At 35.4% G+C, this 15,269-nt stretch overlaps 2 protein-coding genes across 2 annotated transcripts; one reads left to right on the top strand and one right to left on the bottom strand.

The window, feature by feature from the left end:
* The first annotated feature begins 2,870 nt into the window (after positions 1 to 2,870).
* Positions 2,871 to 5,710, top strand: snf8 (SNF8 subunit of ESCRT-II). Its single transcript, XM_007259107.4, has 8 exons — positions 2,871 to 3,332; positions 4,032 to 4,082; positions 4,219 to 4,357; positions 4,529 to 4,633; positions 4,810 to 4,882; positions 5,005 to 5,146; positions 5,223 to 5,297; positions 5,390 to 5,710. Exons 1-8 carry the CDS (start codon positions 3,279 to 3,281, stop codon positions 5,525 to 5,527), a joined length of 777 nt encoding a protein of 258 aa, XP_007259169.1. The 5' UTR covers positions 2,871 to 3,278; the 3' UTR covers positions 5,528 to 5,710.
* A 344-nt stretch (positions 5,711 to 6,054) lies between these two features.
* On the bottom strand, positions 6,055 to 14,821 carry calcoco2 (calcium binding and coiled-coil domain 2). The gene is made up of 14 exons (XM_007259108.4): positions 14,704 to 14,821; positions 14,054 to 14,237; positions 12,809 to 12,911; positions 12,265 to 12,425; positions 11,179 to 11,304; positions 10,915 to 11,091; positions 10,711 to 10,826; positions 9,079 to 9,148; positions 8,821 to 8,970; positions 8,352 to 8,531; positions 7,351 to 7,446; positions 6,924 to 7,095; positions 6,762 to 6,787; positions 6,055 to 6,460 (listed from the first exon to the last, which is right to left on the bottom strand). Exons 2-14 carry the CDS (start codon positions 14,228 to 14,230, stop codon positions 6,305 to 6,307), a joined length of 1,710 nt encoding a protein of 569 aa, XP_007259170.3. The 5' UTR covers positions 14,231 to 14,237; positions 14,704 to 14,821; the 3' UTR covers positions 6,055 to 6,304.
* Between the last annotated feature and the right edge of the window lie 448 nt (positions 14,822 to 15,269).

Here is a 15,269-nt window from a genome sequence, read left to right as displayed (position 1 = left end):
TAAATACTTAGAAGGCCACAGAAAACTGCGAAGAATCCCTGCAATGGAAATATGTACCTAGTACTGTCTGAAAATTTAATTTAAGTCTTTGAAACCTCCTTTCACGAAAACATTATAATACTTAAGAAATAAAAAATAGTCAAGATAAATCAATGCTCAATTTTATTTGCATATAGCAAAATAAAAACATGACATCCCTGTCAAACATAAGCCTATATAACTATTACCAATAAAAAATAACTTAAAATTAGGATAGAAGCAGAGCTTCTTAGTCTTTTGTAAACAAATTTAACAGATCAAAACAAAAGTGTTTCAACTAGGATAAAGAATAAAAGAAGCCTTTATATACATAAAAGCAACAAGATTTTCCCGTCAAATAAACAAACCTATAGGCTTTATCAACTATAAATAACTTAGTTACAATATAAGCTACAAAAGTGCTTCAGCCAAAATACAACTCTTTATAAACATAAAAGAAACATGATATCCCCGTCAAATAAACAAACCTAAAGGATTCATAAACTTTAAATAACTTGAATAACTTACAACATAAGCTATAAAAGTGATTCAGCCAGTATAAGGAAAATATTGTATGTAGTGGAACTGATTGAGGTGGTGGAACAGATTAGATGTTTTAACGTTACCGCTGCTAACCTGCTCCACTCTCCGGCACAATTTGCAGCAAACTGAAGTTTAGCAGACCTTCGAGAGTTGAACCAAATCCTCACCACTGAATTAGACCTCCCTCCTTCAATTGATCACTTGTGGAAGCGGCAGGGGCATTCATTTTGCATCAAAAATGTCCCGTGCTGGGAGCCAAGAGGACCCGCGGCTGACCGAGAGGACCCGCGACTGACCGCTGACCGAGCGGACCCGTGGGTGGACCGAGCGGACCCATGGGCGGACCGAGCGGACCCGAGGGCGGACCGAGCGGACCTGAGGCTAGGCTAGGCTCGGCTTGGTTCCGCTCCGTTCCACTCCAGCGCGGAACATTTCAGATGCGAACCGAGCCTACCTTAGCCTTGGATCCGCTCGTCCCGGCTCCGTTTGGCTCCAGCGCGAGGCATTTTAGATGCGTAGCGGACCCGAGCCTAGCCTAGCCTAGCCTAGCCAAATCTAGCCTAGCCTAGCCTATCTGGCTACGTGCCTATGTGATTACATCATCACGCACAGAGATAGTCCAGCTACGGAGGCTGATTGTGTTCAGCTGTGCGGCGAGCTGACGCCAGTAAAACGCCTGTCCATGACAGATTCTGTAAATAATACATATCGATATACCACAAAAATGATATCACCGTTATTGAAACATTTCTTATCGCGATAAATACCGATATCGAATTATTGTCCAGGCCTAGTGCTACAGTATACCATTTTGGGAATACTTATGCCTATATAAATAATGGAAAATATGGAATATATAGATGCAGTATGGTAAAGGAAAGTTTATTTGTAAACCTTTGTTAAAAACAGGTTTATATTAAAGTCAAACTTAAAGTTACAAATACATCTTAGAGTAAAGCTTTACTTTTTTTGCAAAAAGCATTTATAGCCACTTGGTTTTGTAAATAATGTGCCTTCAGAGTTCTGCATTTATGATACTTTTAGAGAAATCTGTATCAGACTAATCAATTAAGTTTGTAAAAAAAATTGATTGGTGCGCCCAGCGTAACTGTGAAACTAAAGTCTTTTCACCTAAAATTAGTTAAGCAAGTGTCATGTTACAAAAATGACAATATAATATTAGAGCTATATTAATCATGATACTTTAACTTTTGTATTTGCCAGTTCCAATTATCATTTTGTCCTGAGAGCCTCTGTCTGTAGAGCCGCGGATTTAATCCAGCAGTTTTAGGCCAGTGGCATTTTGTGTATGCGTTGACACTTGCTTTGGTTTTCTTAGCGATTGTTAAACTAGTGAACACTTATAGTTTTAAGAGGTATTCCAATCATTTAGGACAAAAAACATTTTCTTTTAACGCAGGGTAAATATTACACATATTAGGCTTATGTGTCTCGATAGACATATCACTTAATGACCCCACTTACTCATACATGTGCAACCCAGAATTAACTATTCACCTCAAATATGCAATACGTCTGATGTATATCATATTATAACTTATGGTGCAATATTTTATATTTATTATGGTTTCCATGCCAGTAAAAATGATGGTGTTCTCTCCTGTTTCATACTGCTTGTCTGTTTATTTGTCTGTTAATTGTAAATTTATGGATACTTATATTCTTTAGTTCTGAGCTGTGACTTAAAATGATTGAAGCTGATGTCCGTAAGTTTTGGGATTTAGTGCCCTAGCTGGTGAGAATGGGTAATTGTACCGAGCATGAGAAGAATCATTTTAAACTGGGCGGGTGTGATGCGGTCTCCTTTGAGAGCAGATTAATCCAATTCCAGGTTATGTTCAGTTAGAGGGAAAGTGCTCTCAGTCAGAAACTGCACTTTAACTACACACTTTGTTTTTACTGTGAGTGAATGAGCTACTGAGCTCTGAGTTTCCCCTTCTGAAGTCTCCATTGCTCCACCAGCAGCTCACGTTCAGTAAAACGGAGCCGGATCCTCTTCCAGAGGCTGTACATGTGACGTAAGTACGCAAAGACCCGTGATGTGGTCAGAAGAACTCCAGCAAAAAGAGACCCGACACCCCAATTTTTTAAATTTATATTTTAGGATTAGCAGGGATGGTCGTTCCAGCACGCTGTAACCATTAAATACAATATTCTGTCCCTTCTCCACTCAGAAATGCTTTTGCTTTCAGTTTAGAAACAAAAAAAATACGGACTGGCACTTTATCTGTCTTTAGCTTCAGTGTATATACCGGTTACCAGTAGGAGGCAGAAGCCTTCACTCCTCCTCAAAAATCACCAGAGAAGAAACAGCTACTGTTCCTTGATTGCGGAAAAACATTAGAGCTTGTAGAAGATAAACAGTTAAACACTCCACAAACAGGGAGGAGAACAGCGCGTAATACAGTGTATTTTTTTTACTCTGCAGTGCTCGTTTTTATTCAGATTAACTGTGGGTAACTTTGTGTTGTAGAAACTGTGTGTGTTTACGCTGTGTGAGCTGATTCTGCGGGTTAGTTAGTTAGAGTTAGCCGGTTAGCTCTAACTGAACTCAGCCTCATTTCTCCTGAAATCTTTAAATGTTTTAATTCTGGAGTGAATAACTCGGGAGTCGGCAGCAGCGGTCTCTTTCTTTCTGTCTGTTCTGCTCTGCTCTGTTGAAGTCTGTTCGGGTTCTGGGACTCTGAGGAGCAGCCATGCACAGGAGAGGAGTCGGGGCTGGAGCCATCGCCAAGAAGAAACTCGCAGAGGTAGCGAAAACTGTGCGACACATGTGAAGTCAGCCACCGCCTCTTTTTGAACTGCTAAATAGTTACATAATTCCTTCAACTTTAATATAGTGTTACTGCAATGTTAGTACATAGATACCATGATTTTAATATAACATTCAATGTTTAATATTTCTCTCCAATTTAATATTGTTCCCTAAGTTAAATATATTGTTCCCCTGACTTAATAAGTTATTCCTTTACCTCACAAATTCCATCAATTTGGTATATTGTTTCTTTAATTTAATAAAACATTTATTTGATTTAAATAACCATTCTGTCGATTTATTGTATCGCTAACTCATTTTAATATATTATTACCACGATTTAAGAAATTCTTCTGTCAGTTTAATAAATTGTTCCCTTGGTTTAATAAATTGTACTTTCAGTTTAGTAAGTCATTCAGTTATTAAATTGCCCCCTTAGTATTTAATGGTTTACTCTATTTAATAACTTTCTTTCAGTTTAACATCTGGATTTTGTTACAATGTTACATCATTGTTAGTGTATTTTTTTCTGCCATGAATTAGGTTTCAACACTGGAGAATTGAGATCTTGTTGCCATTCCTCATTATTTACAAAAGATTTAATACAAAGTAGTACATATAAAACATTATGCTGCATTCATGTAATAGAAATACACATCATGTTTATTGACCCATTATTTGTTTATGGTTATAGGCAAAGTACAAAGAAAGAGGGACAGTCCTGGCTGAAGATCAGATTATACAGGTAAATATAAGTCAATACAGATCCCTACTCTCTAAGAATTGGAAATTCACAATTTCCTTTGCTAAAATTGGACATTAGTGCCCTGCATAGGATCACAGTTTTGTTCAATTATGGTACCTGACCATTTTCTCTGTAGATGTCTAAACAGTTAGAAACCTTTAAAACCCATCTGGAGGAATTTGCCAGCAAACACAAGCAAGAGATTCGAAAGAGTTCACAGTTCAGAGTTCAGTTCCAAGAAATGTGTGCTACAATAGGAGTCGACCCACTAGCATGTAAGTACTAATGATTAAACACAATGTTAAATTATTATAAAAAGAATTTTGATTCACACTTCACATTTACATTCATTATAAAATATGTTTCACAAGGACATCCTAAGGTCTCCTAAGTCTTATATAACATTATTTATTGAGGTTTTTGGCTTTATTTTTTACCATAAACAGCCGGTAAAGGATTTTGGTCAGAGATGCTTGGAGTTGGAGATTTCTACTACGAGCTTGGTGTGCAGATAATTGAAGTCTGTCTTGCTCTAAAGCACAGAAATGGGGGTAAGTAAGACTTACCTTAATTTAGGTATTGCATTTAAACAATTGAATGTCCTTAATATTAGACATAAGTCTTTAAAGAAGCTATTTGCTGTACTGTTGACTGTTTTTTTTTTAATGACAAGAACTAAACAAAAAAAAGCATGTTAGTTTAAGTTTTTTTTCTTCACTTCCAATAGGACTCATCACTCTAGATGAACTCCATCAGCGTGTGTTAAAGGGAAGAGGGAAGTTTGCTCAGGATGTGAGCCAGTGAGTATTTTTGCTTTCAACAGTTTTACCTCGTTGATAGTTTATAATCAAGGAAAATACAGTAGGGTTTTAAAGCCCTTTGTTCCTTCTGTACAAATCTTGATTTTCCTTTCCATCACCAGAGATGACTTGGTACGGGCCATCAAAAAACTCAAAGCGATGGGGAATGGCTTTGGAATGATTCCTGTTGGAGGCTCTTATTTAGTCCAGTCAGTGCCCGCTGAGCTCAACATGGATCACACGGTCGTCCTTCAGCTGGCTGAGGTAATCAGTGTTAAAAATGAGTGACATAACCTTTAGTTCTTTTAGGTTTGTGCAGAATATTAAATTTTTCTTGCAGAAAAAGGGCTACGTAACAGTGAGTGAGATCAGAGACAGCCTGAAATGGGAGAAGGAACGGGCCTGTCACGTACTTGTGAGTGTTCAAGCAGCACTAGTTAAGAATATACGGATGTTTGATTAGACACCTTAGGAATACACTGAAGTTGTGACTTTTCTTTTGTTCAGGACCACCTGCTAAAAGAGGGTCTAGCATGGTTGGATTCCCAAGCTGCTGGGGAGCCACAATACTGGCTGCCCGCCCTGTTCTCTGAACTTTCTTCTCGTGATGTCACACCTGAGGAGGCTAACCAAATGACACCATGAACAGAAGAAATGATTTGGTATAAACTGAGAAATCAGTGACGATAATGTTTTCAACTAGGTTGAATACTATCCTTTATAGTGCTGAAATCACAATGTTGAGTGCTTCCTTGATGTGTGTTTGTGAGAGATAACTGGTAGCTTGAATGTCTTGAAATGGATAATAAATCTTTTATTTTCTATAAATTTGTTTATCAGTATTTGTGTGTCATTTTCTCACAAATTTGTTACACTGGTTCACTTTAATATATATTTACACATGGATTGTTTTAAAACTAATTTAGCATATGTACTTTTTGGTGTTTATTAATTTTTTACCTCTAAAGCTCCAATTTTTTAATGAAACTATATTTCTTGTTGTATACAAGACTCTGGTTTGACTCTGGTGGGGAAATATGTGAATGTTGATTATATGTCCAATGTAATTATTCACTGGTCTGTTTTGAGTTAAAGACACATTTGTAAAGGGTTCATTGACTTGCAACAGTTGGGTATTACATTTAATAAAATCTAAAGACTTAATAAAATCATAAATGATAGAATTGTTTATTATTGCTCTTATTATTACAGCAATTTGAAAACAATCACAGTTTTCAACTGTATTTTACACAGTGCAGTATTGCATGTTTAGGTGAGAAATAAATAAATACTGAAATATATTAGTAGGAAGAAACATTTAGAGATAGGCCACAACATATGGAATTACTGATGTTTTTTAAAGTTCTAATATGTTTAAATTAGCAATGGCTTATTTGTCTTAGAAGGGCTTAGATGAGGCGGTCATTCATGGCTGTACACATGGTCTTCAAACTCCTGCTGCTCCAGATCATCACAGATCAGAGTACAGAAGGGACACACTTTGTGAGATTGCTCGTGCATTGTCAGTTCATCTTCACTGATTTCAGGAAAACACACTTGACAGTGACGGCACACCTTCTGTTTATGAAAAAAAAAAGACGTAGAATTAGCACAAATATTTTAACATGCCCATCCTGTTGCTGTCAGACTGAAACCTTGTATCCCCAGTTTGAATTTGGCAGTTGTATATTTATACACTGACTTTCATTGAAAGTTAGATTTCCTCCCTTTTGTAAAATTGTTATTTTGGAGAGGCTTCTGTGCAACAGTAATGATTCACATATAAATACCTATAGACACACACAAACACACACACACATATATATATATATATATATATATATATATATATATATATATATATATATATATATATTACCTTGTTTTCTGTCCCAGCTGAATTCCCTAGGGACACATAAAATAGCAATATTTGTTGGTGCACCTGTTTAGCACTCTGTATCTAATTACTTTATTTTTTTATTTATTTTTTTGCACAGATATTTTATTTCACATATCGCCAAACTGTATTTCAAGAACATACCTGAGAGTTCAGCGATATTGTCGAAGTAATGGGGGGGCAACTCTGGTCCTGAGAATGGATCAGTAAATGATGGACTGATGGGGCTGGTTTGTGGTTTAGCAACAGCAGCTACTGATGCAACCTGGAGTTCATACAGTTGTTTTTGTAATCTGCTTACATCTTCTTTGAGTTTCTAAAAAAAATATATATATATATAACAAGAAACTGTCAAACAATATATACACTCAATAAAATGGACTTTAGTAAGGTTCTTTAGTAAAACCAATGATTCTCTGTAACACTATGTCTACAAAAGAATCACTTTTTTATGGTTTTACTGGATGGTTATTGGGCTCCTTGTAATAGTGAAAAACAGTCTGTAACCTATTTAAATCAATATAACTATAAATAGTACGACCATCTAAGGGAAATCGCATTAGGAAATCACCTTGTTCTCTTCATAAAGTTCTTCCTTTTCTAATTGATTCCTTGCCACAGCGTTGTCCTGTTCATCAATTCTTCTCAGGGCTTCCTTAAGCTGGGCCTGAAAAGTGCATACAAATATAAAAATACAGAGATTTAGCTTGCTTATACACCAGTTATACATCCGCCTGCTTGCCACAATAGCTTTAAATTACAAACAGATTTTATGTAACTTAAATTATAAGAACATCTATAACATTCATGAAATGCAAGCAAGCAAGAAAGAATTTGTATTTAAACCACTGTTAGTAAATTCCTGCATTTATTAAAGTGTTAGTCTCATAATTGTAAAGTTAAATTTAGTTAGTTCTTGAATTAAACAAAATTACACTTAACATGTAAGCAAAACTCTAATATATCTTTTTATTCAGAGCGTTCACAAGCCTACACAATGCAATTGATTAGCTGTGTTTTTTTTCTTGAACACTTATTCAATTATTTTACTATAGAAATGGTTATTTCTGCACTGTTTAGCTGTGTTTTTAGAGGTCACATAGATTTATTAGCTGAGAGTGAGAACTGATAAGTTAGTATTGAGAAGCCACATGATTTTTTTTTTTTTTGTCCAAAGGCTTACTTATATTGTGCTAATCTGTAATGAATGGACATGGATTATGATATTTTAGGGTACTGTGAAGGAATGTGCATGCATGCACATTTTTAAATCACTGGTGTTCATAATATGCACACATTCTACTAATAAATCTGGTGTTTACAAAGAATTTGTTAATCTGGTGGAAACTTAATTTTTTTTAACTTTTATATAAGCTTTTATTATTTATTGCCTATATTAGCCTTCTAGTTTACTGCATCTACTGTTCTACTAAACATAAGAAGAAATGTATGTAATGTATGTGCACGCTATATTTACAATACATGTTAAATTGTCATTTGTTTTTAGCCAATTCATCACACTGAGAGAAGTAATGGTAAATACCGTTTTGACAATAAAGCATAAAATGGTACCTCAATCTGGCCTTTGTTCTGTTGCTTTTCTTCAGCCACTGGTCTTTGCTCAAGCTGCTTCCTCAGTTCTTTCAGCTCCATCTCAGCTTTATCTGCACGTCTGTTTGCCTCATTGCAGTTTGAAATCTCATTGTGCAGGGTTCCTCTGGCTTCTGTCAGCTGCTTTAGGATGGTCTGCACCTACATCAAAATGCATTTCATAGGTCACCAGTGAGATTCAAACACTTAAAACACATAGGAGCAGTTCCCCAAACAAAAATTATATTGAGTCTTGGACTAAACAGCTAGAAAACTGACTTTTAATTTCTTTCCAAGTCCCAGTATTAAATATCAATGATACACTGAGCCCTTATAGGGGCCTTTGCAAAAAAAAACGTAAATCCTAAAGCTTTTGGATGAACATGGATTTAGTAATGATAGTTTTATCACACACAATTACATAAAAACTGTGCATTCTAGACTTTCACACCTTAACATTTTCCCCATCAGAAGGCCCTTGTTCTGATAAAGCTCCTTTTAAAGCCTTGTTCTCTACCCGCAGTCCCTCCACCTCTCTTATGGTCTCTTGAATTTCGGAATGCAACCTTTCATTCTCTTTCCGGCTGCTTTGTACATCAACCTGAAACAGAATAAGAGTAGACATGCAGAAAGCAATGCCATATGTTTTGAGAAAAAAACATCTATGTAATATTAAAAACTCTCAGTAAACTTTACTGTCATTTCTAACCTGCAGCAACTGGACATGATCTTGTAGTCTGTGAAAATCCTCCTCAGCTTCTTTCATTTTGGAATCCAGTCTACAAAGCCATGGACGAGAAAAACATATTATATATAAACCCAACATCATTCCACTGATACATTAAACTAATTTTGGCAATTTCCTCTATTAAATCATATTCATAACTGCCTCCCAGTATCATTAAAATCATATGAATGTCTATTTAGGGCAATAAACTGTAGAAGCTTGTAGAACTGGAGCATTCTGTATTGTTCTTGCTATCATTATTTAAAATAAAAAAACATAATGCTCTTTATTGTTAGAGGACTGTGATAGACTGGAAAAACGTACACTTAGATCTTAACAATAATTCAACCATGACATAAAACATTGACTTTTTAAAACATTTCTAATATTTTAATATAGAGTATCTATCACTGTTAAATGGCACATTGTTTAAATTGGCAAATTATTATTTCTGACATTTGTAGGTACAGATATCTGTCAAAAATATGGTTTGTGTTTTTTTTTTTATTATTAATCATATTAATATAGGAATGATCATATTGAATAAAATAGTAAAACATATTGTGATTTATTTTGGCCATACAGTCCAGCCCTTTGTACACTCATTTAGACCAATAATGGCTTATTACTGATTTAATTTAATTCAGTTTAGTGAGCAGGCCAAGCACAAAAGTGGCATGGGAAAACTCCCTAAATGTAAGAGTAAGAAGCCACATGAGGAACTCAGAATCAAAAGGGAAACCAAAAACAAAATCACAATAATAATATATAACCAAATAAAAACTATTGAATATACAAAAGTGGATACTACTGGATGTTACAAGCCGATTAGAATGAAAATGGGAATCATATTCACTCTTGCTGTAAGGGCATGTTATTGGTAAATATGTAAATAGTAAATTATATGGTTAAGGATTTGAAACATGGCTGGTTTTGAGTTTAATTTCGTAGTTTTACTTTTAGCCATAATCCATAAAGAAGTCCTTTGAAAAATTAAGAACAGGGCCAGGATTCATAATAAACATGACAGAATGACTGCAATATAAAATACACAATATTAAAGAAAAATACCCCAATTCCAAAAAGGTTTAGTTTTATGTAAATGTTAATGTAAAAACAGAATGCAAGATATGTAAATACCTCATAAACCCATTTTCTCACAATAGAACACCGAACACATATTAAATGCTAAAAGTGAGACATTTTACAATACCATTGCCAGTTTTTAATGCAGTACCGCCTGAGAGCCAGCAGATCACCAGCATCCAATTCTGACTGTTGGCTTTGGCCCTTAAGTATAGGAATTCTTTAAGATCTTCACAATTTTACATTGAGGAATATTTTCCATACTTTTTAGATTGGTAACCCTCTTTGTTTCTGATCTTTTCATACCCAGTCAGGTAACATTTATTTACACGTTTACAGCGTCCCAACTTTTTTTTTTATTTGTGATGTATTCTTCTATTAATGTCTTTGCTTGTTAAAAAAAAGCAACTTTGTGGCACAATCTATGCTGTTTTCTGTTTGCATATTAAAATAAATAATACATTGAGATCACTGTACTAATCACATTATCGATTTATTTTGCATAGGCATTAAAGGGTTAAGACTCACTGTAAATTCTTTGCCTGCTGGGCTTCGACCTGTTCCTCCAGGTGAAGTTTCTCCTGCTTCAGCATGCTGATCTTCTGCATGGCCTTATCATATTTGTCTTGGAGACCAATCATTGACTGTAGAGTATGAAACCAACCAGATGAGAGTTATCACATGGCCATATTTACAGTAAATTAATGTTGAAGTCAATAATACAGTACACACAGCTGGCTGCATAGACGGTGTTGTCGGCACTTCCTGTTCTTGTTTGGTTTCGTCTTCTGCCACAGCGTCACAGAGAAGCTGTTCCTTACGGGTAACCTGTTCAACAATCTCAGACCTCTGTTCTTTTGATGGTTGAGTCTCAGCTGTGCTGTCTGCTTTCAGTTTATCTATGTACATCTGCAGGGCATAAAACCACAGGTACCTCAGACACAGTGTCGGCTCAGTGACACGACATAGTGTAAACAGAAATGGTAAAAAACCTACCCTCAGACGGTGGATCTCACGCAATCTCTCATCCAGCTCATTTTTCAAAATCTTCTTTTCTTCTTTTAAGTGTTCCATCTCTGTCACTAAGCCCTTCTTCTCTTTCTCCATCTGCTCTGCTTGTTCCTGCAATCACAATCACACATTATACTTAAAACAACATCTACTACCTGTACCGCAATAAAAAAATACAGGGTCCTGAATGTTTTTTGGCATTACCTTTAATTGGCAAAAATCAAAAAAGTGCTGACTGGTAAACTGAAAGGTTCTTTAGTTTAGAGGTTCTCAAACCCTGTGGAAGTCTGTAAACCTTAAGATTCCAATGCACGGCACTTATGTCTCAAACACCAGCATCCATCTGTCTTTATAAGGCCTCTATTTAAACAGATTATGTGCTGCTTTCAGATGCTGTCATTCCTGATTCCTGTCCAGGGGGTTCTTAGGTTCCCGATCTTAGAGACCTGGGGCTGATGACAGCCTTCACCAAAGACTTAAAATTTACAATAACTGTTATATAGAACCTTTTTAATGTATTGAGATTTTTCATTGCATGCTTGCCTCTGGAGTCTTCCTGGTACAACTAAGATCCAGTTTGAGAACCATTGCTTTAGGGAACCAACATAAATTAGTAGGGCTGTATATTGGCAAGAACTTGGTATGATATAAATGACAATACAGTGGTTACAGCTGAACATAAAAAGTACACAAATTCCACAATTGTAGTATAAAAACAATATTGCTATCAATATTGTAAACAAATCATTAAAAATCAATACCATGTTTCTGAAAATGTATAGAGTAGTGCAAAAAAATGATACAATGATATTGTCTTAGATCACTAGTGGTTTGGCACATTTAATGTTAAGATCAAACACCAAGTATAGGATCTCTATGTAAACAACGAATTGCGGATGCCAGTGCAGCGTTTAAAATCATGCTGTAAGACTACTTTATTCATAACTACAGCAGAGTATATACATTATGAAAATTGTAGCTGTGAAAATAAATGCAACTTTTTAAATAAAATTCACAAAACAAGGTGGTGTCAGATTATTTATGAAGACAAGTCTGTTTAGGAAATCATACCTGTGTTGTAATCACTAAAATGTCTTTTTCCAGGCTGCTGTCTAGGCTTGATTCTGCTGGGATTTGGAAGCAGAATGGCGTGCTGGCTCCTCTGACCTGTCCACCACTGTCCACATAGCAGAACTGGTAGAACTCCCCATCATCCTTAGGAAGGTAGTACTCTAAATTGAAATACAACAATAAGCCCTCAATCCATGTCATCTCTTTAAAAACTGCTAAACTACTCTGCAGATGACTCAGCGTCACCTTAAAAAGTTTAAATGCTTATCTAACTTCAAAACTATTTGTTCTGCCCCACCCAACCAGTGCTTATCCACTGGCTCCATACACATCATCAAGTGCCAAGAAGATGGCAGGTGGTGGGGGTCCAGATTCTTGCTGAGGTACAAATTACATCACAAGACCTAGTGTAAGATCTCCAAGCATGTGACTGGGAAATACTGTTTTAGTTTGGTTTGGCAGAACAAAAAACTCCACATGCATGGCTCTATTAACATATCTAACACATCTAATACATAAGAATTAAGCATGTCCACTCTCTTACCACTAAAGGCAACTTCTAGTTTAAGGGGCTCAGTTCCATCGTTTTCCAAAGGAGGCTCCACCCACACATAATTGTAGTACTTCTGTGTCGAATTCCAGCCAACCTAGACATGTAATATATAGACCACACATTAATACAGGTTATACAGGGACGGTGGATGGGCAGTATGTATATAAGCATTGCATTAAACTACATCAGTATATCACGTATATAATCAACACAACTGCATGTGTAAGCAGAATAATACACACAAAAAAGTACAACTTCTGTAAAACAATATGAAATAGTTTTCTTATTTTATTAATTGAACTCGATTTTATTAAAACATGAGGTATGATGTGATGTAAATTAATTTCACAAAAATAAAAAAATGCAGTGCTATTCAAAAGGAATAAAAAGGCTACCAGGAACAATAAATGTAGTTGTAGAGTTTTTTTTTATTGTGTCCTACAATAAAAACACTAAAGTGTGCATTCAGAGAAGGTAGGGCCAACTGTACCAACAACTTCTATGATTTATTAATAATAAAAAAAATACAATTTGTGTTAATCGCATATATATGGTTTGTGTTATATGAATCGTTTTTGCCTCAGAACAAAATATTGATACAAGTAGGTATTTTACAAAAAATAATGTCTCCAAATTTAAGTGTTTGTCCCATAGGTTTTTATCATTTATCCCACCATACATACATACACATACACACGTTCAGCTCTGGAAAAAATTAAGAGACCACTACAGTTTCTAAATCAGTTTCTTTGATTTTGCTATTTATAGGTATATGTTTGAGTAAAATTAACATTGTTGTTTTATTCTATAAACTACGGACAGCATTTCTCCCAAATTCCAAATAACAATATTGTCATGAGAAATGGCTGAAATAACAAAAAAATGCAGAGCTTTCAACTCTCAAATAATGCAAAGAAAACAAGTTCATATTCACAAGTTTTAAGAGTTCAGAAACCAATATTTGGTGGAATAAACCTGTTTTTTTTATCCCAGTTTTTATGCATCTTGCCATGTTCTCCACTAGTCTTACACACTGCTTTTGGAGAACTTTATGCCACTCTTGGTGGTTTGAAAGCTTGAGATCATCCATATTCCTCTTAATTATGTTTATTTTCCTGAGGTTTTAATTTGGTAAAATCAAAGAAACTCATTTTAAGTGGTCTCTTATGTTTTTTACCCAGAGATATAAACAATTATATATAAATCGAAGCATAAAATCATATCAAAGTGGTTCACCTTAAAAACGCCGATCCAGTCTTTAGAGGTGGGTATCAGTTCTCCAGTCACAGTGAAAGAGCACTTTACAGGAGTGCTGGGTGGGTAAGAGCGAGGCACATCCATAAAAACAACCTGAGAGTAGGAAGAGCGCTCCATTACCAACGTAGCCCGATATTCTTCCGTGCTGTCGCTCATTTTTAACCTGAAAATACCAGAAATATCACACAACAGTTCAGTAATTTACCTTTAAACTACTGAACAGACATCTGAATATTCAAACAGTGACGCAGAGACTCATAATACAGCGAGTTTCACTGTAAAACTAAAAATCGAAAGCTAAAAACAAAACAAGTTTCACTTTCATTTACAATTCACTGGATCAGCTGTTATAAAGGATAACACGCTAATAAATATTCAATCTGAACTGGAGAATGTGATTTATTAAATCTGTCTGCTCAGTGTTTGATCATTATCTAAAATAAGATAACTGGTCGACTCTGGGATATAACGTTAGACTCTAATAAACTCAGTTATAAAATTAAACCGCACGTTAAACACATCGACATGATCCTAAAAATTGAAATTAACAACACGGTTTTTAATTATTACTTTAGTAATGCGCGGATATTACAATCATAAACAAAACTTCCATAAATAAACAGTGTTACCTGAACCCGCGGTGTCGCAGCTCGAGCGCCGCTGTGTCGCTGCAGTGTCCAACCGCCTGTTGCTGTTGGTGCGGCTCCGAAGTCGCGGTGCATGCTGGGAAATGTAGTCCTGCTTACTGACACCAAGTTAGGGCTGGGCGATATAGAAAAAAAAAATAATCCCGATATTTCTTTAAATAGATGAGCGTTTCTCGATTAAAATTACTAGTTTTAATTTTTAACAACTTCATTTTTTATCTATAAACAGCCAGCCCCATTTATATTGATGTGCAAGCCACTGTTTCCTTTACATTTCATTAAACAATGTTTTATTTTATTTTTTTATGAATAGTAAGCAGACCCCTTCAACATTGAAAACATAACAGCCTTGTATTTCAGTTAAGGAAAAATGTAAAATATAAAAATCATTGCCAAATGTGTATCTAATGAGATTTCTTTAAAACCAGTACTTGTTTTTTAAATATTGTATACTGATAAGAAAACTAATTTGGGTAGAAAAATTGCTTACTTATGCCATATTAACATGAGCTTGAGCTAAGTACCATAAGGTGGTTTATAGATGCAGT

Source organism: Astyanax mexicanus, chromosome 15 (genome assembly GCF_023375975.1).
Source record: "Astyanax mexicanus isolate ESR-SI-001 chromosome 15, AstMex3_surface, whole genome shotgun sequence".
Lineage (NCBI taxonomy): Eukaryota > Metazoa > Chordata > Actinopteri > Characiformes > Acestrorhamphidae > Astyanax > Astyanax mexicanus.
Note: the sequence above shows the minus strand (reverse complement) of the source record. Positions and strands in the feature narration are given on the sequence as shown.